At 37.7% G+C, this 27893-nt stretch overlaps 1 protein-coding gene across 1 annotated transcript in view; it reads left to right on the forward strand.

Annotated features, from left to right (window-relative positions):
- Positions 1 to 27893, forward strand: part of RASGRF1 (Ras protein specific guanine nucleotide releasing factor 1) — an 892789-nt gene that overhangs the window by 835715 nt on the left and 29181 nt on the right. Inside the window, exons 25-26 of the mRNA XM_044076380.1 lie at positions 24691 to 24808; positions 25693 to 25761. Coding sequence (XP_043932315.1) covers positions 24691 to 24808; positions 25693 to 25761 — 187 coding nt within the window. The remainder of the gene's footprint in view (positions 1 to 24690; positions 24809 to 25692; positions 25762 to 27893) is intronic.

Below are 27893 nucleotides of genomic sequence, written 5' to 3' on the forward strand. Positions count from 1 at the left end.
GAATATTACAAGAGTGTAAAAGAAAATTCTAAGTTTTATACTCGATGCAGAACCTGTAACATGGAAACAGAAGCGATGTTCTCACTAGCGTGAGCCACACATCTTATGAAACAATGACCAAAACTAGGGAAGTGAATGAAGATCACGTAGGAGGAAACTGATAGCAAGATAAGAAACAACTTCTGTAATTCTTTTTTAACCAGTATATGGCAGCCTATAAAGAAAAAGAGTTTTTTTAAAAATACCTCTATTTTTATAGGGAAGTCTGTTTGCTGTACCTATATATGCATCTTGCAGTCGTTGAATAATATAAGAAATATGTAGAAAAGCAGATTGATAAGCACATATGCAAATAAATACAGCTACAGGTAAGCAAGCAGCTAGACAAAGCTGATAAACATTAAGCACGTCTCACAGATGTGTACCTCAACATGAAGAAAATAAAAAAATGAACACAGTCTCACCACCTCTCAAGGAATATTATAGATATGCTTTTCAGTTTTGTTTGCTTTTCTGAAAAGTACACTGGACTGCAATTGGCGGTAAAATACAGCCATTTTTCATAGAAGTCATTCATAAAAAATAGCATAAAACAGATGTGCTACAAACAGTACAGTTTACCACTGGTTATAAGAACGTTTGCATTATAAAGCATCTCAGCAGACAGTCAGATATGAAGCCTTTAACTGCTTTCATAACCATGTTTATATGGCATAAAGCACATCTCTTACATATGCCATATATCTTATATCATACTGCTAGCAAGGCCATGGTTTACTCACAAAATACCAGTTGTTTCCCTTTCAGAAATGTAGCTCATTATATTTATGTCAGTCTCCTTTTTATTGCTTTTTCCCCTAGTGTTATAGTCTATTCTTCTACCCAGTCTCCTGTCTAATGCAACTTGCAACATCCATTTTCATGTGACTTCCACATTCTGGAATCACAGGACCTTATTATAAGCAGATGTCACCGTAAGATACAAAGGGCCCTAACTAATAGAGGGTCTATCAGTGGACGTATACACTCCTTTACTTGCTTTGTAGCCAAAGCTTAAATTGCTAGCATATGTTTCTACATGCACATAGGGCTAAGATTCTGCAAGGGCCAGTCAAGTTAATCTTAAGCACTGACCACTTTTGCCACCCAAGCCTCTACTAGGGGATAACAGTGCAATGACAACTTTGTGCATCCTCCCCTGGGATGATACAGCAAGTGGCAGTTCCTTTAGTATCTTCTTACTAGTTCTCAGACACCAGGTTTTGTATTTGAACCCAGTTTGGCCACATCACAGTCAGATACCCAGCCTACATACCAAAAGACGCATTTCTAAATTGGGTATTTTTTGTAAAACTGATATCAACTTTACAGCCACTAAACTAAGTTGGTTAGAAGTGGATTGACTGACATTGTATACCCGGTAATTTAAAAACATTAGCAGACATATGGTAAAATAAAACATGTTTTCTGCTGGACGATTTACCCTTGCAGTGCACAGCCCTGGACCCAGGCCCATTATTTCATTACTGAATATTCTCCAGTTATAAACATACATTAAGACAGAGATAAATCCTTTCAGCCTCAGCCAATAGAATCTTGAGTTACCAAGGTGGCAGGCAGTCAGGTGTTAGTCAGATCACACAGGACCAATTTGAATGAATTAATGCTTGGAAAATATGCAACAATATTTTCTATAGATGAAAACACTGATCTGAGAGACATGGTTATTTTGCTTGACATTTGTGTACATTTTTAGTTGTCATATTATGGAAAACTTTTTTCATATGTTAGAAGAAAATATTTCCAATATTTTTAGGTTTGATGTTTCAGCATTTTAAAAGCTGTATTTTTGTGGACAGGAATGATAGCTTTGAAATATAAAGCCCATCTGTGATAGAATATGCATAGTATCAGAGACTAATGATGTAAATTGAATGCCGTACAAGACTGCTTATTCTATTTTTCTATTTATTATCTTCCTGATGAAAGAAAGTCACACTCATTTAGAGGTGCTGTGAAATACAAGTTGTGAAATTTCTTGGCTGTCTTCAAACAAATGGCAACTTTTACATAGTAATTTATGGTGAGAAACTTTAGAAGGCTTAGTCAAGGCAGAACTGGTTTAAGTACAATTGCTTCAGTATGATTAGCAGGAAAATTGTTAGTCATCAAAAGCTCTAGCGTCTAGAGATCACAAAGCTAAATACTACAAGTTTCATGTCTGATGTCTTAATTTGGCTACTTTGTATAATGTGTACACTTTCTTATCCTAATCTTAAAAAGGAAATTAACACTCCAGTAGCGCCAATTATATATCAGTTGCTTATCAAAATAATCACCAACCATGGAAAATAAAAAAACTGTTTAATACCATTAGCGCTTTCTTCCTGTCAGTAGTCAGACTTTATCAGAATACCAAACACTCAGCATGTAGTTGTTCTTCTTTCAGCTTTTCCTGGTTAGGGGTCACCACAGCGGAACTCCAGTCCGCTAATGATTGGCAGTAGATATTTACGGTGCCAGCTTGACGCCCATTTACGCATGTCTTTTGAATGCCACTCGACCACGGGGAGGGCATGCAGACTACATACAGAAGGCTCTCCAGCCTAGAATCAAACGGGAGAACCTCTTGCTGTGAGGTGACAATGCTACCGCTGCACCACCATGGCTTCAGAATACCAAACACTCAGCATACTCCCATTAAAACTTTACACTTAACATGTGGTTAAATCATGTGACCACTGTTTTTATATGTAAAACCTACCATTTCAAAAAACAATTGTCTTACATCTCATGCTTTTAATTCACATTTTATATTAATGTGTTAATTTAAACCTGGAACACTACCTACTTTTTTTAAATAAAGCTGCCAAGACAATTATTTTCTTTTTAAATTGTCAAAATGTCTACCCCTTATGTTTATTATCAACGTGATCAACACAAAAAAAATTAAAACCCGAACATATTACAGAATGTTTATGCAAAACATTTATATCATCCTTACTATTCATAGCGTAAGTATGTTCAGAAATACATGTGGACAGCTTGGGTCTATATTACGTAGTTGAAGTATGACAACTTTGAACGTTATACCATATGTTCAAAGTTGTCATACTTTGAATTAAAAAATAAATAAATAAATAAAACACAGGAAAAACTTCCTGACAGTTGTAAACATGGGGGCAAGCCCCCTGGACCCCACACCCCCCGCTCTTTAAATATACCAACTCCAAGACCGCGTTACAGTGCAATAAAGGGAAAATTCCCTTTACCGCATTGTAGTGCGGTCTTAGAGTTGATATATTTAAAGAGTGGGGGTGTGGGGGGTGCAGGGGAGCTTGCCCCCTGCTTACAACCCTTTATTTTCTTTTATATTGTTTTATTTTTTTTTATGTGTTTGAAATTCTGTAAGTTCGAACATATAGGTTCGAACATATGGTGTTCGAACTTACAAAATTTCGACTACGTGATATAGACCCGAAAACTTTCTAGTGGTTTTACCCCATATAAGCTGCCACATGGCAAGCAGGATGCAATATAGACAATGTGTGTGGAATAACAATTATAATAACCTTTAGTATCTAAGCTTCTATTAACACTGAGTAATAGTTAATATACTGCTCTCATATATGTATTTATACCATTTGCATTTGTTACATTTATAAGTCCCATGTTTACCTGAAATGCCATTCCTACACACAACAGTATCTACTCTTTCTAAACAATGCTTAATGCTATGACCCTTTCTATATATTATACTAGGAGTAGTGCCTACAATTTTAAATAGAGCCTAATTTCCTGTATGATATTCCAGTTACTTAATAATATTTTCTTGGTATCGAAACTTTCAACTGTCATAGGCAAAAAAAGAATAACTGCATGTATTAGTTATCAGAAAAAACTGTATTACATAAAATCTGACCATTTAATAAAATGGATGTGAATTTGTCTTTTCTATGTCCCCTGATTTCATCCTGAATTTTAACCACATTATATATTTTATGCCCTTATAAACTATACTATTACTACATTATTTTCATGTGCTTAGGGTGTTCACTGTTGAAATATAAATAAGTGTCTGTAAAAGTTGATTTTTCTATACATCTTTGTATTAAAACACCTTTCAGTGACATCCATCATTATTGTTGCTTCTATGAATGTCACACTCTCTCTTATTACCGAATGTAAATTTGAAAAATAGTTCTTTTGATTAACTCATTTGTAAAATTAAACATTTCACTTTCCATGCCCAACCATATATTATGTCATCTATAAAGTGGTTATACAACAAACACATTATCCAAAAACACTTGCTGTTTTTAAAGAAAAGCCTTTTCCCACCAACCTAGGCCAGTATTCGCAAACGCCTGTGCTATAACAGCACCCAGTGACTCCACTACACTGGTGAAACTACTCTGTGTCAAGCGCAAAAAAACTACTCTTTTAATATCAAATCTAAAATAAAGCAGGTATTGTTAACATAAGTACTAGACAGCTTTTTACCACCACCTTTGTCAGCCTTCATAAATCGTAATGATTCCATACATATCAGTTCCCTTAATGAGTTTCTTTCAATAATACTTATATTAAAAAACATTTGTTTACTAGGTGGACTTAATTCTCTAATATCAGAATCGCATAAGTCTTCAAAGTAGACACTAAGGGTGGATTTAAAACACTTCTCCTCTTAAATCCAAAAATATTCACGTAACAGTCATGTTTATTCCTTAAGTAAAATGCTAAATTCAGTCATCTGGTGTACAACCGCAATTCAGTTAATGTTTTCACTTCATTTGCTCTGGTAAAAGCAACATACTTGGATGTCCATTTACACAACGGAACTAAAATTATATAAAAATACTACCTTTCATTGTTATTGTTCCATTGTATTTTTTTGTTGGAATAACTCTTTCCTCTGTGATTTCCTTTCTGATAACTGCTTCTTCCCCTGTTGGAAATGACATACATGCATGCATATGTGTATTGGTTCTGCTCCTGATTGGCTTTCCTCTCCAAATGCCTAATCAGTGGATTTTCTAAAAAAAACTTCCACACCCCCACTCAGATTACTTATGGGTGGAGTGAAGTATCCACACCACCACTCAGATTACTTATGGGTGGAGTGACGTCTCAACACCACCACTCAGATTACTTATGGGTGGAGTGAAGTATCCACACCACCACTCAGATTACTTATGGGTGGAGTGAAGTATCCACACCACCACTCAGATTACTTATGGGTGGAGTGAAGTATCCACACCACCACTCAGATTACTTATGGGTGGAGTGAAGTATCCACACCACCACTCAGATTACTTATGGGTGGAGTGAAGTATCCACACCACCACTCAGATTACGTATGGGTGGAGTGAAGTATTTCCCCAGCTTATCATACATATTATTGTTACAAGCATCATGTTCTCCTTGTCTGTGATGACATTTAGAGAGTGGATATGCAGATTTATTTTGGCATGCCTCCTCATCTGCCTTTAATTTTTTACTTTTACAATCGATAATGGCCTTGACTTATTTGTCAAACCTAGTGAACATACTATCATAATCACAGGAAATGCTGGCAAGTTCTTGATGCTCAGCCAGAAATGTATTTTGTTTTTTAATGCTATCAACCAATTCAGCTCATTGTGCTGAGACAAAATATTTAATAACTCAAGTCCCATTTAATTAAAAAAACACTCTTAGTTCATCGTATAGTGGATCTTCCAGTGAGTGTCCATTTGGAAACTTATAGAACCTCATTCCCTTAGGAGCTTTTCCAGTTTATATACAGTTCTCAAAAAATAAATTGTCATAACTAAGTGAATTGTATTTAAAAAAATCTTTCTCAAATTTCTTAAACTTATCAGAAATACCCTCAGTACCAAGACTTTTACCAGCAACTAAATCTCTATATAGGTTCATAGAATGTTACTAGGCTAATGACCCGAGGGTCTTTACAAGCCTAGCCCTAAAATCCCAATATAATACTAGATGAGAGATATCCTCTATGCCCAAGATTTTTCTAGCATGGAGGAGAGAAGCAGGGGCAATCCCTGGCAGAAATGTATGGTTTCCCATCCAATCATCCAGGTTGAGCACAGGGTCATGGAGGTGCTCTGCTTGACATGGGTTGGAAGCCTATTCTAGAGGTGTGTCAACCTCTGAGAGATGTATTTGTCTCTCCAGCAGGTCCTAATTATGTCTCTGGCTAAATTGAAGTCCCTGGAATAGATGTCTCTAGTCCCATTTGATTTACGGTTATGCAGCATTTTCATTAGATTTGAGTTAGGAATAGCCCTGTAAGCCAGACACATGTCGCCACTAAGTAGTCTGTACACTACTGAATACAGTGACAGTAACTTCATTCTATCCGCATAAGACATGTGCTTGAGACCATGAATTATCTTAGTTAGAAATCTGAGGTCTCTCAAGCTGCTGCAGGTGTCTGGTACAGTATATATTCAATAATAGGCCTGATGAGGGGCGAGTACAGGGGAGTTATAACCTCTTTTGCTTTTGAGGTAATGCCTTTGCTAATCAGGTGAGCAACATACAATGCCTTCCTTACCACAGTAGACACACGGTGGTCAAAGTTGAAGTCAAAGTCAACTTGTGTTCCCATGTCTGTCACTACAGAATTGGTACTTAGGCTATTATTGTTTATTTTATAATCAGCAGGGGCACTGTTTTTACCAAAGGGAATGATGATGCATTTTTTAGCATTTGGTTTAAGGCCATGGCTTTGCCATTGGTCTGTGTAAGCCCTTTTGAAGAACGCTGACATCAATAGGGGATTCAATGATAGCACCTAATTTGCAGTTATCCACAAACATAGTTAGCCACAGCCCCTCCATTTTGGCCTGGACTTCAGAGAAGTATATGCCAAAGAAGAGGAGGCCCACCACTGACCCTTGTGGGACCCCACTGGAGACAGGCCTGCTGGTAGAGGTGAAGTCTCCCACTTTGAGTGTTGTTGATCTGTGAGCCAGTTTGTAAACCACCTGACAACATAGGAGCTGATATTCAACTGGTTTAACTTGTCAATTATGCCTGACTGTGGGATTGTGTCGAAGGCCTTGGCCAAGTCAAGATAGGATGTGTGCACAGCTTGGCCTGTGTCTATGGCTCTGGTCACATTCTTGAAGAAGTCCACCAGGTTTAGCAGGCATGACCTACCTTTGACAAAACTGAACTGGGATGGATCTAGGATTTGGAGGTCACCTGTATCCTTATTTATGAGATCCATGCTGATTTATTGCCTTACAGATGAGGCTGGCTAAACGTATGGGTCTGTAGTTACCCAGGTCTGTTGCCGAGCCACCCTTCTAGAAGGGAAATAACAGTCACTGTTTTCCATTCAGTGGGGACAAAGTATGTACTCAGGCTATGGTTGAACAGGGTGCCTAGTAGAGTAGCTAGCTCTTGTTTAAGAAAATTAAGAATGCAGCTGCGAATGCCATCTGGTCCCATGGAGGCTGTGCTCTTAGTCTTGGATAGAGTATTCATGACTTGCTCTTTGGAGATGCAGGGAGGAGGTGATGCTGAAGACATGGTTTGTGGTATGCTTTGGGGGGATAGGGGAGTGAAATTTTCACCAAACCTATCTGTTAGCAGGTTTGAAATTTCTGCTGGATCAGTGTATGCAATACCATCCACTATTAGTTCAGCACACATCCGAGTCCTATCTTTTAGATTGTGGACATAGTTGAAGAAAGCCTTATGGTTATCCTTGGCTATGGTTGCTAATTTTTTCTCATAGTTGCTCTTTGAGGATTTTAGAAGTTGTCTTATTTGCTTGTTTTGGCCGAGGAGGGTGCTCTTCCAATTTTGGGTTCTCACTTTTGTATTTTTAGACAGTAGTTTCTTTCACTTATTGTATAATCTATTACTGCTAGACATCCACCAGGATGGTTTGTTTTTTCTTGAAGATCTTGCTTTAATCCTAGCAGGCATGGCTGTATAATATATATTTGTGTAGATGTTTATGCAGGTCATCAGTGTATACCTTAGTATGGCCATCAATGCTATTTGTGGAAACTGGAGCTTAGAAGTCTATCCCTCAGGAGGATATAGTTAGCTTTGGTGAATTGTGTAGTCTGACTTCTCCTTTGGAGAGTTCTGGTGCTATTACTACTTTAAAAAAATGACTGATTTATGGTTGGATTTGACCAGTGCAGGCCCTACACTTGAGGCATTGCATCGGTCACTCATATTGGTGAAGACCAGGTCTGGAATATTAGAGCCCCTTGTAAGGTGGTGTACTATTTGTTTCAGGGCATTTGACTTAACAAAGTCCAGGAACTTTTGTGTGAGTGAGTTTGGGCTGATATAAGATACACAATTAATGGAGGAATCACCATGACTAGGGTGTTAGAATGTACTTTGATTGTCCAAGTAGGTCTAAATAAGCTGTGTGGGCTTCTTGACTCATGAAAGGGGACCTGTAACTGATGATGACATGAAGGGGAGGTTTTACCCACATCTTATCTTGTCTAACCAGTCTAGAGGTGTAGTTATCTTTAATGAAGATAGATACTCCACCTCTTTTGGTTGTCACAACTTCATGTTGTGGTCTGAAAGTGTGGAAGGCATAAGGGCAGGGTACTTTCTGCAGCCTTGAACCAGGTTTCTGTGACTGCACACATCTCAACATCTTCCAGTAAGAGGAGTGCTTCCAGAGAGTGCAGTTTCTGATATAAACTCCTAACATTTAGCAACATGACCCTTAATTTCTTTGTGTTTGATATTTTCATATCAGAAATAGTGTGTTTGTGACCTTGCCTAAAGAAATTTATTTTGTTTTTTAATGCTATCAACCAATTCAGCTCATTGTGCTGGGACAAAATATTTAATAACTTAATTCCCATTTCATTTTAAAAAAGCACAGTTAGTTCATCATCTAATGGATCTTCCAGCATTTTCTGGGCATCACATTTAAAAAAATGGGTTCAGGGGTTGTCCCAGAATTATACATAGTTTAGCTGAATAAATCATACTCTCAGCCAACATGGTCTTTTCCAATTAGCTGTCTTCTTCAATATGAGATTCCAAAAACATCTCTTACAAAATGCCATATTTATTATTCAACAATCAAACAGACTGCTGTAAACTAGTCAAAGTAGAATTAATTTGAAGTAAGGTGTCTCCAAGGCATGCTATCCTGATCTTGTCCATCACTTCCCTTTCATTTCCTTTTAAACTGTCTGATGCAACAGGCTTTCCATTATGAAACTCAGTTTTCTAAACATTAATCACTGCCCATAAGGTATGTGTGGCCTGCCAACTATTTGTGTTTTCTTTTTTTTTTTTAATAAAAATATAAACTCTATGACTGTATGCATTTTGCCTTAATTAATAAACAGTGCATTAAAACAGACTGTTTTCGAATTTTGTTTATTCTGAATGGCTCTTCAATTTATCTGCAACCTTTGAATGTATTTAATCTGACCAGTCATTCATTAAATTATTTATTTATTAATAATTAATTTATTTTATTTTATTTTTGTTTACCAATGTAGTGCACTAATCAGTATTGACCAATGTCAGATTCAACTTGTGTAAAATCCAAAATATCTCAGAAACAAGATTTGTCAGAAATGTTAAGAATGAAAACTGCAGGACAGCTCCCTAAAAGTAAACCAAATATTTATTCAAGTTAAGCGCTTTTCGTTTAACAAAATAGCAAACTTCTTCAGACAAAAGCAGTCACATGAAACAGGCATTTAAATCCAACAGCATTTAGCCACTCATCCAATTAATAAAAGCAATTAAAGATATATATACATTTAAATTGCTTTAAAGCACCGCTCCCTAAGTAATACAAACCATAGAAGTGACAAACTCTAACCAAATATTACTATGAATATAACTATGTGTTATATAAACCTACACATATTATAATAAGATAAAATAAAACATATAACAAACTAAAAAGCTAACACAATGTGTATCATCATCTAGTGAGACTTTTAAGTTTAAGGATGCTACTGATTGAGCAACCTTCATTTCACCCTGGTGTATTATAGGCATTCAGCCTAATCTGCCAACTTATCTCAAGTTCTTCCAACTTTAACATATCTGGACCACCCCGGGATTTTGAAGTACTTGGTCAATCACCATAAATTTGAAAGTTTGGAATTTTTAACCAACAAAGTATTGAACCAGAGCAGAGGAGTATTCTGGCCAGTGCAAGACCTGAATCACTTAAGCGACAGGCTTATGTGATAGCAACCGACCATACGGAAGTTCCACAAAGAGACAACGGAGTTTCAGTTACCTTGAATACTACAACTGGTATTCCAACTGTTCCGATTGTTTCCTGTGCATTGTTGACTGCAGCACAAGCCGCTAACACGGTAAATAATGGCTCGAGTTTCAATATTATTAACTGGTTGGCTGATAAGTTTACTTTTTCTACATCTGAGTCTAATTCAGCTCAACACAGTTTAAGCACTGACAGTGAGCAGACTGATATTTTGTTTAAACTTAAGACCTTGGACAGTTTACTTGTTAAACTTAAAAAGACACAGTTGGAAATTTCTTATTTCCAGGAATGTTTTAAGCTCAACATTGTTCCTAAAGGCTTAAGACACTATCAATACCCTACTGGTCTAGTGGCGAATTCTTCTTTTCACAATGACTTACTTGCTTTGTTTGACCGTCAAGGATTTGAATTGTTAGACTTAATGATTAAATATTATTCCCTGTCAGTGGATATGTTAAACAAACAAGTTTGTGATTTGGATGAACAAATTAGACTTAACACTGAATTTTTCCGCTACAAATACGAGTACAGTAGGATTTTTTCTAGTATTGACCAGTATCTTAACAAACTTAGGAGCAATAAAATCAAAAAACTAGATAGAGATTCTAAAGCGTACAATGAAGGGTCAGCATATCCAAGGCCGTCCCCAGCGCAGGTCTGGCTTGGGCCAATTAGATCAACTCACTCTTTATCTGTGAACAGAGTTAATCCATCTAACACGGGTGACAATCAGGTCTTGGACACTTTTATTCCTCCTGACGCTTGCTTGGATGAAACATCACAAATTGATTCAAGAACGAGTGAGACCCCACAGGACAATAATAGGTCGGGCCACTATAATTTGAGATCACGTGACCCTAATTTTTTAGGGGCAAGACCCAAGCATCAGATAAGGTCACTTCAATCAAAAAAAAGAAGCAGAAGTTCAGATAACCGAAGACTTGTTGCCCTGTGTTGATTGTTCAACAGGCTTTACTTGTTTACTTCATTTACCTGATTTTTTTGCTTCTGAGATACCCCTTGAGACTGTTGATCATTCTAATGTAATTGATTCTTTTGAGGTAGAAGTGAATAATATAACAACTGCAGTATTTAGCAATTTGCCAACTAACACTCCGACGATACTTAAAAATATGAATGGAGATTTTAACGTATATAACATCTCTTCTGTTGATATTCCACCTGACCTGGTTGAGTTACTGTTAAAAGGTCACACTTACGTTCCAGCACAGAAACTTGGCATTGTCAAAACTATCATCGACCTAAAGCTTTTCATTAGGAAACTTAACCTTAACTTAATGATGGGTAACAGTAACATGCCTTGCAGTAACACCTTTAAGATCTCTAGTGTATTCAATCCTCCACTTCACCCTTTGTTACAAGTGTTTGAACTCATTTGCGAACTTGATAACCGCCAGAAATTCCAGACCCCACACATTGATGTCAACTATGGTAAAAATTCTAAAGTAGAGAAAGAGGGTCTTGAATTCATTAAATTGCATGATATATGGTTTTGCAAACCGAATAAGGGTGGTGGAATTGTTGTATTCGACAAGGTTGACTATAATGTATGGATGTCCCAGTTACTGGACTGTCCATCTTGCTCAATCAGCTCTCGTTCGGAAGTTAACAATGCTTATCATACTATCAAGAACTCTATAGAGGACATGTTTATCGAAGGAAGAATCACTCAGAACATTTACAATTTCATGTCAATAATGTACCCCAGATTTCCTTGCCTATTTGGTATACCCAAAATACACAAGGACTTAAGCAATCCCCCTATGAGACCTTTGGTTGATGGAAGGGGATCCCCTACTTATCCTTGTGCAAAAGTTGTAGACTCTATCCTATAAAAATACCTGGTCAATTTCAACCAAAATTGCCAAGACTCTTGGATGTTTTTGGATAAAATTAACAAATTAGAGTTTAACGCATGTTATAATTTCCTTACTATTGATGTTAAGGACCTTTACACCTGTATCCCACATGACATAGCACTTGAGTGGGTTGAACAAATGTTAAGGTTACAAGGCTGTAATAGTAATGAGTTGGACTTAGTCCACGAACTGTTGGATTTAATTTTGGACAATAACTACTTTTTGTTTGAAGGGAATTTTTACCTTCAAAAAGTCGGTGTTGCTATGGGCTCTCCTTGTGGTGCCAGTGTGGCCAACATGGTGATGGCCCACTGGGAACACTTTTTTGTATTCAACAACTGTGAGTTCAAGGACAAGTTAATTTTTTATACTCGTTACTTGGACGACATCTTTATTTTATTAGATGGTAACAGCTCTTTTAGTGAGTTAGTGGTTGAATATTTCAACCAGACCACTCATTTCTTAAAGTTTACTGCCACATTTAATGTAGAGTCTATAGCATACCTTGACATTTTATTGTCCAAGGATCACTCTATTCACAAATTCACAGCTGCTATTTATAGAAAGAACACATACTCAAACTCATTTCTACATTTCTCTAGCTACCACACCCTTCATCAGAAACGAGCTATAGTAAAGGGCTAACTTGTTAGGGCAGCTTGTATTATCACATTGGATAATGATTTTCTTGCTGAATGCTCACATTTGAGAGACATGTTTATACATCGAGGTTATCCTGAATTTATGGTAGAGGAGATTGTAGAAGAGGTAGTAAGTAAATGTTTGAGACATTTTTATAGACCAGTTCTGAATAATGAGCATATAACATATAGTGGAACACACAACACTCCCCCTTAGGTGTGTGAAGTGCTTGGATCGTCACATTTATCTGAACCAATAGGTGTTACTTTTGTAACTACTTGCAACCTTAACAGTAAAGATTGTTTTCAGATCTTGTGTAAAAACTGGGCTTTATTTAAGAGTGATAAGAATGTTTTCCAAAAACTAGGTGAACACCCAGTGGTAGTCTACAAGAAAGCTAAGAACCTTAAAGCGTATTTTGATCAACGCCCAAGTAAATGTGTAAGAACAGTGGGGATGTATAAGTGCCAGGCATGCAATTACTGCCAGTATGTCATCGAATCTAATAGATTCACGGTTCACAATCAACAGTACAATTTGAGACTAAGAGTGAACTGTAATTCTAGAGTGGTAGTTTATTTAGCCCAGCGCCAGTCATGTTTGGCCTTCTATATTGGTAAAACAGAGAGGAGGCTTCGTGACCGCATTTACGAGCATACCTATGCCATCAGAAAACACAAACTTGAGAATGCCTTGGCTAAACACACCTCACAGTACCCTCATCACACTTTCAAATTTATGGTGATTGACCAAGTACTTCAAAATCCCCGGGGTAGTCCAGATACGTTAAAGTTGGAAGAACTTGAGTTAAGTTGGCAGATTAGGCTGAATGCCTATAATACACCAGGGTTAAATGAAGGTTGCTCAATCAGTAGCATCCTTAAACTTAAAAGTCTCACTAGATGATACACATTGTGTTAGCTTTTTAGTTTGTTATATGTTTTATTTTATCTTATTATAATATGTGTAGGTTTATATAACACATAGTTATATTCATAGTAATATTTGGTTAGAGTTGGTCACTTCTATGGTCTGTATTACTTAGTTAGGGAGCGGTGCTTTAAAGCAATTTAAATGTATGTATATATATATATATATATATATATATATATATATATATATCTTTAATTGCTTTTATTAATTGGATGAGTGGCTAAATGCTGTTGGATTTAAATGCCTGTTTCATGTGACTGCTTTTGTCTGAAGAAGTTTGCTATTTTGTTAAACAAAAAGTGCTTAACTTGAATAAATATTTGGTTTACTTTTCGGGAGCTGCCCTGCAGTTTTCGTCCTTGTGTTGCTTTTCTTAGTTTGCTTTTTGGCTTTTGGATTTCAGAAATGTTAAGAATACTAGAGTGGTTCATATTAGTTACACAGGAAACACCTTTATACATACCTTATATTCAATAAGCAACGTGCAACGTACAATGTTTACGTTAGTTTCTAAAGTGGTTAAACTTTCAGTAATTATGTGAAAGGCGAAGAGATGTGGAAAGGTGAAAGGGATAGTGTGTATAATGATATGACATGTCTAGAAGCACTGAGCATTTGGCTTGAATGAAGATGACCTTTTTGAGTTACATTCTGAATTTGGAGTAAGTGTTGACTTCCTTAAGCTGATGAGAAGAGCTTACAAAAGAGTACGTCCATGAGAGGAAAATGTCTGTGTAGTGCTGTGGAGTTGAGTTCTAGGGGGTAATGAGATGTAGTGTGTCTTGTGAGTAGTATGTCATGTTGTATGAGTATTTTTTAATTGATTTTAGCTGCAAGGTGATTAAATGTTTGGTGTTGGAGTAGTTTGTAGAGCTGGGAACCTAACAGTAGGTTAGATCTTTACTTTATGAGTAGTCATTTCACTTTTTCCTGGGGTGAAACATGATGCTCAAAGATGGAAGAATTTGTAATGAATTGGCAGATGGCTGTTGAAGACCATCAGGTGTTGGGTGGTGTTTGCCTTGGAGGAGGATACAAAAATGGGTGGTCTATAGTCTGGCTGAGAGATGAGAACTCCTTTGTTTATGGTTGCTCTGGCTAGTTGAGACAGGAAAAGGGAGATCTCTTTGGCCTAGAAGAGAAGGAAGTTTACTTTTGCTTGCAATCTGTCTGTCTGTATGGACACAGAAGTTCAGAGAATGACTAAATCATTACCCTAGGTATTTGAAGGTGGGCATTGTGTAACACAAAGATAGTTAAAGAGTCCGAAGCATGATGAATTTTCTGTGAATTTCCACGAAGTACAATTTTGGTCTTGGAGGGGATTAAGAAGTATTTTGTGGTTTATGAGACACTGGTGGAGCTCATGTAAGTCTGAATGGAGATGGGGATTGAATCCTGGTCTGAGAGTGACTTCTGCAGTAAATGACATGTCGCCTGCGTAGATGATGAGTGGGAGAGGAGATGGGGGAAGTGACTAGGAAGTTTGCTAATGAATATCAAGAAGAGAAGGGGGACAAGAATCGATGCTTGTGTTGCACCTTTGGTAATTGGGAAGATCCTATTTTAGCTCTGAAGTGTCTGTCATTGAGGAAGTTTTTAAACTAGATAGTGGTGCCTGGACAGATAGAAATTTCAATGAAATTGTTTAGGAGAAGATAGTGGTCAATGAGATCAAATGCCTTTGTCAGGTCTATAAAAAGGGTTCCTTTAATGAGGCCTCTATTGTTGTTTTGTAGGATGTCACTGATTAGGGATGAAAATGATATTTAGTACTTTGTCTAGGCCAGAATTCATGATGTCTAAAAGAGAGCAGTTTGTACTGCTGGATGTAATGACAGAGTTGGGTGTAGACTGTTTTTTTCTAGATGTCTGCTGAGAGTTGGGAGGATGGATAGTGGACAGAAGTGAGAGGCATCTTTTGGATACAGACAGTGGCAAAGATTTATAAAAGCCTTGTGTAAAGCTCAAAAATGTTGGGCATTGCTAAATTAATTTGCAAAATCACGGGTATTGCTAAATTAATTTGCAAAATCACGGGTACCAACACTGTCCGGTTCGATTCTCAGCTAGATCGTCTTCTGCGTGGAGACATGCATGAATGGGCGTACCTTCATTGAAGGTTGTGCATCAGGGCTGGTAACTTGGCACGTAAAAATCAACTACCAATCATTAGCGGATCGGAGTTCCACTGTGGCGACCCCTAACCGGGAAAAGCCAAAAGACACAAACAAACAAACGGGTACCAAATGTTGACTGTCACAATGTGAGAAGTCATTAGCAAGTGTGGTATGCAAACGTCTCCTCCTCTTCATCCTCCATTGTATTGGAGAGTTTGTGCAGTGAAGGAAGACACTGGGAGGCAATTCCAGAGCCAACTATACACCACACAAACACTGCATGCATATTTTGCAGCAAGGCCCTGCAGTGGTTGATACAGATCAGGAGTTCTTGGAGAGAGGTCACAATGAAGTGAATATTGTCGTACTATAGAGTAATTGTGTGGTAGTTGCCATTCACTTCCATCGTGATGTCTTTACCTTACAGAAAGCACAGATGAGGTTGGATGTGCATATATCTTTTTTACCTTGATAGTTGCCTACATAACCCTAACAAGGACAGATGCATCACAATGCTGCCTGCACACTGAAACGCCAGCATCAATGCCAGGGTCATATGGCAGAGAACTAAACACTTTCTGCTATACTACAAAGATTATTCATGAATCCCACCCAAAACTGACATGTAAGAATGCAAGCAATCGTTCTGCAAAGGCCATTATATTTCAGAGAACCTGTTTCAAGACTGGCTGACATACATTCCACATTATTTTTGTGTTTAATGGATACTAGTACACTAAGAATTTCTAAAAAGCACTACCTCATCACCATCTAATATAACAGTGTCCATGCTGTCACCTAAAGAGCCATAATCAGGCAACAGTGGGATTAGTGCCATGTTCTCTGGTGTTATATACAGGCTGCAGATTGTAATGGTGTATACTATATGGTAGGACCACAAATACACTGTATTAAATAAAAACATTTGCAGCTGTGCCTCAGCTAACAAATACCACTTTAAGGATATATGCACGGAATAACAATCTGCTGTAGTTATTTTAATGTGGGTGTGGTGATCATAAATGCACATTAACAACGTTTTTCTGTTCTCTGTGGCTCTTCATATGTTTTATGGCTCCTTTGTGGCTCCTTTGTTTCCAAATAAATAAAGTATTTTCCCGAGTACTAAAAATATTATGCTGAACAAAATCCATAACAGGTGAATTCAAGATTGCTTTTTTATATATTAGATTCCGCCTATATATATAAATAAATTAGAAACATTGAGCATTATATGCCTTTTATTACAACTGTTTCTTCACTAGCAGCTAAAATCCTCCTGTCATCCTGCCCATTGCATAAATCTCATCAGCTTACCTTGTTAATTAGATCATTGAACAAAAATATATATACATATTTATATAAAATATAATATAATATATAATATACACAATGTTCCGCTCTGAGTGTTCAATGTGTGATGTAAGAAGTGCATTCCTCCAAAGGAACTGTGCAAAATGTGTAAATTAATTAATTCTGCAGTAATCCCTCCATCCATCCACAACGCGTTTTTCCCATTTTTGCACATGGGGTTTGGGTATCACTTCACCAGTGAGTCATCTAGAGCCAAGGTTTACACCAATGGGTGACTAGCTCTGCTGTTGTAATTCTTCCACACCATACACTCACATGCACAGTCACACCTTTGGCCAATTTAGAGTGTCCAGTCCACCTACTGCATTTCTTTGGCCATTGGCATAATTATCACTGTATACCTTGAAAGTGAAGGAAATTGGCAAAACAAAATAAAATGTATCAAAATGAACACAGTGCAGAAGTCTACATACTGTCTCGCAAATAAAGTGAGAAAAGTGCAGAAGCACCAGTACAGCTGTTCAGAGACCAAACCTTTAAAATGATTTGCTGAAGTAAAGTATTTTTATCCTACTCATTTTTGTCACTGGGATGGCTTTGTAGTCTTCACAGATCATCACATCAGATGCTCCTAGCATGGCTTGGAGTGTGGACATTACTTGTACAAAATAACTTCAGCAAGCACAGGGCCATATTGCGGAAACTGCAGTGCAGGTTTCCAGCCCAAGGCCTGCTGAACTATTGCATACTTTAAAGGAGGTGTATTCTTAAGCTTCTGTTAATCACATGGCTATATGATGTAACATAAGCAGAATACATTTAATCTGTTCAGTTTCATATTGTATTTATAGCTTTAAAAAGGAATGTATCACAACTGAGCACCTGATATTCGCAAACCTAGAGGTACCATATTTGTAACATTTCCAAAAGAAAAAAAAAGGACCTCTGATTCATAGTTTCATAGGTTCATAGGTTCATAGGTAGGTACTAGGCTATTGGCCCTAGGGCCTATATAAGCATAGCCAAAAAGGTACCCTGGCTTTTGCCACCCAAGACAATTATTTTCCTGTGCCCCTGTTGAGCAGAGCCACAGAGGTGATCCCCAGCGTGAATTTCCTACCTCCCATCCAATCATCAAGATTTTTCTTGAAGAGTGCTAATGAGGAGCTTTGTTTGATATAGACAGGTGGTTTGTTCCAAAGTATGGAAGTCTCTAGGACAGGAATCTATCTCTCCAGCATGTTCTGTTTATTGTGGTGACAAGGTTTAGGTCCCTAGAACATGTAGCTCAGAGGGATTGGGATTTCTTTAAGTGGAGCATGTCCAACAGCTCTGGATTTGACATAGCTTTGTATGTTAGGCAGAGATCGCCTCTGAATAGGCGATATGCGAAGGAGTAAAGCTAGAGCTTTTTGAGACGGTCTGCGTAGGGCATCTGTTTGAAGTTGGTAAACCTCATTGTGAGATATTTCTGCTGCCTTTCCAGTTGTTGTAGATGTCTTGTGAGGTACATACCAAAAGGGGCGTTGTACTCTATAATGGGTCTAATGAGTGACGAGTAGAGGGGAACAATGACCTCATTTTTTCCTGGATGAGAAACCTTTTGTGGTGATGTGTGCCACGTAGACGGACTTCCTGACTACTGTGGTGATGTGATTATCAAAGGAGTGACTGCTGTCCACCTGTGTCCCAAGGTCTCTTATGACACTTTTGGTGTTAAGTAGACTACTACCTATGTGGTAGCTCACAGGTACAGAGTTTTTACCAAAGGGGATGACAATGCACTTTTTGGCAGTGAGCCTGGGGACAAAATAGCAGTATTCCATAAACTTGATGGTTACCCTACTCAAAGATCTTATTTAAACACATGATGTAAATATTTCCTTAAGCTGATGAGGCACTTACTTGGATGAAGGCCCCTATTTTACTGCTTTGTAGTTGAGCATAGAAGGAAAAGAAAATAGAGAAGGTGGCTTGTAAATTTTCAAAATTACTGGGGACTGGCTTGCAACTAATACATTTTATAGCCAATGTTGTGTTAGCTTAACCTCTTAAATTAATACTGGACAGTGCTTTGTCGACTTTCAGCTCTAAAGCTGTTGGAAAATCGTAAAAAAGTTATTTTAGTACTAATGTAATGCTTGAAATCTTAGGAACTGCATTCTGTATGTATTGTGTTGTCTATGATATCCACTGGGACTTTACCATGGGACCATGCACCTTAACATGCAGCTGCTACACCCTCCTCCCTCAGGAGATGCAAGCTGGCAGTGCCACGCCATTCTTTCTTTCCTTGCTACACCCCCCCAGCTAGCTCCATCCAGTACACAAACTGCTGTTCAGACTCGGGTCACCTGCATCATAGTCAGGGCATTATCCCTCTGTGCCAATGGAACTGGTTGTTACTGTGCAGTCTTGTTGCTATCTGCAGAATGGCCAATTGAACTGGTTGTTACTGTGCAGTCTTGTTGCTATCTGCAGAATAGCCAATGGAACTAGTTGTTACTGTGCAGTCTTGTTGCTATCTGCAGAATAGCCAATGGAACTAGTTGTTACTGTGCAGTCTTTTTGCTATCTGCAGAATACCTAACTTTACCTTTTAGTACATTCATTATCTTCTTCTTCTTCTTCTTTCGGCTTTTCCCAGTCAGGGGTAGCCACACCGGATCACCTTGTCCACTCATGATTGGCAGTGGAGTTTTACGGTGTCGAGTTGCCAGCCCGGCACCCAACCTTCCACAGAAGGCACACACATGCACACACTCACACCTAGGGCCAATTTAGAGTGTCCAATCCACCTTTTAGTACATTCATTATACCTCACGTAAATACAGAAAATATACTACTACCCCCTTTCTCTAATCTCTTCTATATTCCTCCTCTTAGCTATATTGCCACCAGCCCAGTATCTGTCTCCCATCACTCAGCTCTTTTCATTTGTCTCAAAAGAATTTTTTCTGGCTCAGTACTGAATCATTTGCTAAACTGCAGACAGGAGATGCCTACACCCATGATGTGATCCACTCATATAACTGAACAAGGATTGGTCGGACTGTTGTTCATTTTACCAGTGGTTGTGTGACTGACTGCAGTTTGCTGATGTAAAACAAGTGAATATGCTGTGTGGGAGTTTGCACTTTAATTGCATGAGTGTTTCACTGACAGCCGAAAGTGTTATTTTCCATTTCTAGCATACCCATTTCAGTTAAGTTTTGCTGCTCACTAGATTGGAGAAATATAATTTTTTTACAAAGGTGTGACAAACATGGAGTTCAGCACATTAGGTAGAGGATGCAGATGGCATAGACTTCTTCAGTGAAGATGAGCGGGCTCTATCCACACATAAAACATGTTTTCATATTTTTAAGAGATTGTTTAACCAGTTAGTCAGCTGTCAATGACTTCCATTTGATGGGTGTTATATCAGTCAACTAACGTAACATCAAATTTAACTGATGTAGGCATCCTCTGGAAAGCTTATACAATTGTCAGTCTATCAGGTCATGCTAATTCAGAAAAAATATATTCCAGTCTTGTTTGCAGTTTACAACATGAATGAAAGCAAGACTTGCCAGTCTGTAAGTATAGGGTTCTGAGTGGATGCCCTGTTACACAGTGGCATCACCACTGCAGACTAGCTGTCTGATGATTATATGTTGGTACCAAATGACAGACTGAACATTTTACGTGTAGCGCATAAAGAAACCTTTGAGCTCTTCCCTAATATATGATGAGGACACTTTGCCAGGTCTTTGCACAATGTCTTTCCTTTGCTAGTTCAATTCTAATTTGACTATATTCACTTTACTTTCTCTGTACATCTTTTCTGTATAATGATCTGCTAATTATATACTAAATCCTTTATTTTATTGTTAAAATAAATACAGAAAGGTTCCGTAATTCATTGATGTATACTAGGCCAACGACCACTAGGGCCCACAAATTTAATTTATATAGAGGATGATTTATTGACTGCCTCTTACCATCAGAAACATACGACTCAGACAAGGGGTGACTTTTGATTACCCATACATTGGTCCAAGTTATGCTTAAATAGGGCTAGGAAGGACCTCTGCTTCACATGGATTGGGAGCTTGTTCCAGATAATGGGAATCCCCTGATAAACATCTATGTCTCTCCATTTCCTTTTTATGTCACAAGCAAAATTTAGGTGTTTTGATCTAGTAGTTCTGATTCTATTTGTTTTGCATATGCAGCGCTGGCCTTAGGCATAGGCCAACTAGGCAGCTGCCTAGATCACCGCTCTAGCAGGAGCACTTTCCCAGTAATCTGGATGTTATAGATAGACCAGGATGGAGGCATAGGGTGATGTTGGGTTTGTGCTGTGGAGACCTTTTGCATAGGGCACCAGTTGACCAAAGGCTGGTCCTGAGCAGATGTACAAAAGTTTCATCAAAACAGGGTCCAGGGATGCCTTGTATGCCAGGCAAAGATCACCTCTCAGAAGTCTGTATGATACCGAGTAAAGAGACGGGGCTTTGAGGTGAACATGGGACATTGTGTTTGCTCCTTGTATTCTTTTTGGAAGCAACCTTTGTGAACATTCCAGTTGCTGCATCTGTCTGGTCAGGTGATTACCAAAAGAGGGCATTATACTCTATGATAGGTCTGATGAGGACTACGTACAGTGGTATGATGACCTCTCTGGACCTAGGTTAAGGGGAAGTTCACCATGGTCTAAAGATGCCTTGCATAATTACTTCACATTCTACAAGTTTTGTTCTATAATTATTATAGCACTTTATCTCTTGGATGGAGTTAAAATAATGTAAACATCTGTTTGCACTTACTTGCAGCATTTCTATAGCATGTCTGCCCTTTTCATCACATGTGCTTGTATACCAAGATCATCATATTCCATAATAGCACATTCATTGTGCCTTCTAGTTCAGGGCAGCTGAGGTGGTGCAGCGGTTAGCATTGTCGCCTCACAGCAAGAGGTTCTCCGGTTCAATCCTCGGTTGGAGTGCCATCTGTGTGGAGTCTGCATGTTCTCCCTGTGATTGTGTGGGTTTTCTCCAGGTGCTCCAGTTTCCTCCCACATCCTAAAGACATGCTGTAGGTGGATTGGACACTCTAAATTGGCCCTAGGTGTGAGTGTGTGCATGTGTGATTCTTCTGTGGAAGGTTGGGCACTGGGCTGGCAACTCGACACCATAAAACTCCACTGCCAATCATGAGCGGACAGGTGATCCACTGTGGCAACCACCAACTGGGCAAAAGCCAAAAGGAGAAGATTGCGCCTTCTAGTTCACAAAAGGGTCCCAATTTATTTCTTTTTTCGTCTACGTATTTATTTAAAAAACATTTTTATTTATTTAAAATTTGTTTACTGGGGTAATTCATCAAAATTCATACCTTGATTTCCCAGTCAGTCAGCCTACAAAAAGAAGTATCACAAGGTTTTGTACTTGCTCCTCTGCTATTTTCTATCTCTATAAATAAACTTCTGCTTGACTTACCTCATCTCACACTGCTTCTCCACACAGATAATATGGTACTGTTTTGCACAAACAGCTCAGTAACCAACTTCCAGATAAATCTGTAAGTAGATTTCCTGGCCCTAATTCACTGAATCTCCAAATTCCAAAAAATGCCTCCTTCTCGACTCTATCAAAACCAAAACTATGATTTTTGTCCCCAAATAGAAACTAAAAAAAAACACAAAACCTTTTGTATATCTGGTTCCTATTAGCTTGTCAAATACTCAAAAGAGCAAACGTTCTTTGATTGACAGCTAATAGACGAAACCACAAACCGTCGAATGGCCAGAACAGCGATTTTTTTTCCTAGGGAAAAAAATTGATGGGCCATTGTCGGGACTTTGCAGTTTCCTCCACTGTGGTGCAATCTCGGAGTCGGTATATTTAAGTAGGGGGGTGTGGGGGTCACAGTCCCCCACATTGGGGGTGTGGGGAGTCGAAGCCCCCCCCCACTTTATTTTGTTTGTGGATTTGGGTTTTTTTTGTTCTTTTTTTTTTTTGTTATTTTGGGAACAGTGACTTTTTTCCCTGGGAAAAAAAATCGCTGTTCCGGACATTTGACTTTTTGTGGTTTCGTATATTAGCTGTCAATCAAAGAGCGTTCGCTCTTTTGTGTGTTCAACAAGCTAACATGAACCCTGTATATCTATAACCACAACAGCACTCCCATAGAAACTACTACCTCTTTTTAATACTTTGGCATTTGGCTTAACCTCTCCTTTAACTTCTCCCTCCTCTTTGACCAAACAAGGAAAAAAGTTAACCATCTCTTATTTTGTGCCCATAAGATCTCTCCTATTCTTACTAAAACATCCATAACAGCCACAGGCAAAGGCATTCTACTCTCTCATCTTAAATATGGCCCCACCTCATAGCCTCAGCATCAAAAACAAGCTCTGCATGCATTCAAACAATGACCAATACAATTTATTTATTTATTATCCAGTCCCCTAAATTTTATCCATTTGTCAGTCTAGCAACCCTTTTTACAAGAATGATATGGGAGCACTGTTTGCTTAAGTTACTTGTATGCAAGTGGAAACTGAGGGACTTAAACTCAGGACTTTATGATTAAGCAAATTAGCAGATAATGAAGGCTGGTATCAGCAAATAATTTAACCTTGTGTGATGTACTGCCTGACTGTCCATCTTCTATCTTACTAACTGCTGCTGTTGCTGCTTTGACCAATGTACTTTTCCTCCTTGCAATGTGCTTCTTTGTTTTCTTAAACAACCATTTTTATATACCTGTTTGAGTAATGTCCTCATAAAACTGTTGTCCTTTTTCAAGCCCTGAGGGTTTTTACCAGCCATTGCACTAAGTAAGTTAAAACCTCTCTCTCCGTATACTGTCACTTTATCTACTACTGTAGTTGGATGGTACCAAGAACATAGACTCTAGGGATATTTTGGGGTTACTTGTACACTGTGTTCAGGCCAGTATTGAAGGAGTTAGTGCCAAACAGGATGACTTGCACATTTTATAATAGACAACTTGGTCTTGTACATCTACTTCTCGGCAGCACAGTGCACCCTCAGTCTGTATATACACAGTGTTGTTGCAGGCCTTTTTATATTAGACTAGGCCCATATACAAGCTGTAATCCATTTTACATGGATTCAGTTTGATATGATATATAGTAGCCATGCAGAGAAAAAAGGATGCTTTTTACAAGTTGCAGGCATCCTACATTTAGTGTTAATTGGTTTTCCACCAGGACAAAACTAGCTGTACAATTAAATAATTTTAAATTATCTATCATTTCAGAATCAAAAAAACATTAGTTACAAATGAGGTTTTCAATGCTATGCACCTAAAACATGGCAGAAGCAAGATATGCCTGATGTGACTGTTTTTAATTAGTTTTACAAAGTTTAACATAAGCACTTACCAAAAGAAGAATTCATGTAACAGAAACAGGCTTCTAAATGTGAGTGTAGTCTTTGAGCTTTCTTTTCAATACTCTGAAAGAATAGCATTTTGAAATCATATATAACATTGATTAATTGACATCTGTTCCTTTTTCACCTCTTAGTTGTGATCCTCCTTGTGTTCCGTATCTGGGAATGTATCTAACCGACCTGGCATTTATTGAAGAGGGAACCCCAAACTATACAGAGGATGGCCTGGTTAACTTTTCCAAAATGAGAATGGTGAGTATTTAAAAACATATCTTAAAGTGATTATTCATACAGTAAGGAATAAGTGCATTTCTGATAGGCAGCACACACTAATGTTAGGTTTCAGTCAACAACAGTTTATAAAGAAGTAACCACAAACCACAGGCTAAGACAGACTGCATAGGACCATAAAGACTCCCAGATCCACTAATATTACTGCATAAAAAATTTATTCGAGCCTCTGAATATTTAGGTTCATAGGTTAGTACTAGGCTAACTGCCCTTGTGAGCCATTTTAAGCCTAGCCAATTATCCCTTGTGAGACTCAAACCCTGCACCTTGTGTTTGTAAGGCAAACACCTTAACCATTAGGCCAACCTAATATTGCTCATCTCTTGCTGCATTTCATTTTGATTTGAAACTCTTCATTTAAGATTCTGATGAAGTCCTGTCAAGCAGGATGAAAGCGCTCAATCACTTTGAATAAAGTTTTTTATGCAGTAATATTCGTGGAACTGGGAGTCTTTATGGTCATATGCAGTCCGTCTTAGCCTGTGGTTTGCAGTTACTTCATATTTTGGATTAGTTGCTGTTGGGGACCGCTTTAAGTTGTGTACTGAGGTTATAAAGAAGAAAAGCAAAGGATCACAGGTGTAGGGTTCATAGTCCTGTGCACGGAGAGTATATTTGGGTTAAGTTCTGTTTGTTGAGTGGGAGTTTCAGGATGGAAGTTCTGAGCTGTTTTCTACTTTTGAGATGAATCATGTTTCATTCAACTATCTGTGTCTCTTTTGGCTTTAATATTCAAATTGAACAGACTGTACTTCATAACAAATTTAAAAGAAAAATATATAAATGCTGTTCAGTAATAAATACATCATGGTGAAAAATGTTTGTTATTCTTCATATTTTGGTAGATTTCCCATATAATCAGAGAAATACGTCAGTTCCAGCAAACAGCATACAAAATAGACCATCAGGCTAAGGTAAGTAATAGAAGTAATTCATTTCCAAGGATAGCTGTCTATATATTGTGCAGGCCACCTATTTACATTGTATTTATTTTACTTAAACTTTGTATACTGGGCTAGTGGTCTCTTTTCAGGAGACACCCAAAGTAGCAGTTCTACTACTAGGTGAAATTTGTCCAGGGAATCCCCTACACTTTTTGAACACAACAATTCCATGGTGGGAGGTACGGTGGTTGCAGAAAGGAATGAGAAGAAAGTTGTGCTATAATGCATTCAGTAATGACAGATAACATTTAAATTGCAACTGAATGATGATGGATTATTGACAAATGAGCTAAAATAAACTGTTCAATAAAGATGAAAATTAGGATGGCCTTTTGATTTTACTTGGGCCAGATAATAAAAAAAATCATGGAACTGTACAATTGAATGATGAGTAGGAAGTAATGACATCAGTTAAAGTCAACATTAGACTGGGAGACCAGGTTTGGGAGGCCATGAGCAATATGAAGGCAAACAGGCTTGTGAACTCTTGAGCCTAGTGATAAAACATTATTTTATATATGGTATACCTAAAAAATGTCCTATTTTTCCTGTTGTGTGGAATTCATCTAAAACAGAGAATAACATTGATAGGTACCAGATATAGGACAATATAACAGCACTGTTAGGTTTTCCCACCACTGATATAAGAGAGTTTACATGGTTTACATTTCCTTCACATTGTAAAGAGTTTCTGTGATATCACATTTGAAAATAATGGTATTGCTGACTGATTCCTACGACTGTGTGAACTTAATTATCTTTTCCAGCTTTAAAGATGAACTTAAAATGTTTAAAATAAATCATACAATTTAGAACTGCAGAGACAGATTTTGATAACTTAAAATAATTTATACACATATACACACACACTCACACAGATATATATATATATGTGTATATATATATATATACACACACACACACACACACATATGGAGCTACTTTACAAGCTTGAAGTTTCAATACTTCAAACTGCAAATGATCGACGTTTTGAAACTTTGAAATTGTAAAAAAAAAACAAATAAAAATAAAAAAAAATGTTTACATTTTTGCAGGGGGGCAATTGGCAGTTATGGACTAGGGCATGGGAAGTATGGGGGTAGTACATATTGCAGGACAGAAAGCTTATTTTTTTTATAAAAATCAGTATCAGACCTGCTATTTCTGTGGTGAGAATATGCATCTTATTCAAAACTGCCCCAAAAGAAGATGCACACAGTTTGGGGAGACTGTACATACAAAGGCTAAATGTGAAAAATATTGTACAAAATATAAAAGCAGAGAGAATTTTTGGTTTGGTTGCCCTTGAATTAAGGAAACTGAAGAGTAAGAATTTAGTATCAAGGTATTATTAGTAAAGAAGTTTTTGGCACTGTAGTAACCCCTGTTATTGCTGATAAAATATCAAATGAAAATGAAGGAGAAGAAGAAATCCTTCTGCTAGTTGTGCTGAAGAGGATGGTGGGGAAAGAGGAGGGGATGAATTAGGGTTTAGATGCAGATACCGGTGAGAGAAATGAAGTAAAGTATAGTATTACTGGAAAAAGAGTTTCAAAGAAAAAGATCAAACAAGGTATGAAAAACGCTGTTTAAAACGGAAAGTGTTCATTTATTGTTGTGTGGTTTAAATGATAATACCATTATTAACGTGCACAGAAGAATTTCTAGATTACACTTTTGTAACACAATTTTTGCTGATATTATTTGTCTGCTAGTTGCTAAACAGTTAACTGAAATTCAAAAAAGACAAGTACAAACAGTGTTGGAGATACAATTTTTCTGGAGCTTTGGAAAAGACTTGTGTTCTGGGATAGTTCTATTATTAGCTACTGAAATCCAAATTTTGGGTGTTCCTGTGGGGATTCATGTGAAACTGTAATTTAAGGCCTTAAATAAGTGCTGTTAGGTTGATGGTCGTCTATGCTCCTGTTAGTGTAAAAGATGGAGAACAGTTATTTGATATAGTAAAACATTTAGTGATTATAAATCTGAAAAAAGTTATAAAAGGAGATTAGAACTATCATTTTAGAGTAGTCAAAAGAAAGCTTAAATCTGATATTAAATTAGTTGATGACATACTAAAATATGGTGATATGATTTTA

The sequence above is a fragment of the Protopterus annectens genome, chromosome 7.part0 (assembly GCF_019279795.1).
Source record: "Protopterus annectens isolate FY-2018-M chromosome 7.part0, PAN1.0, whole genome shotgun sequence".
In the NCBI taxonomy this organism is placed as follows: Eukaryota; Metazoa; Chordata; order Ceratodontiformes; family Protopteridae; genus Protopterus; species Protopterus annectens.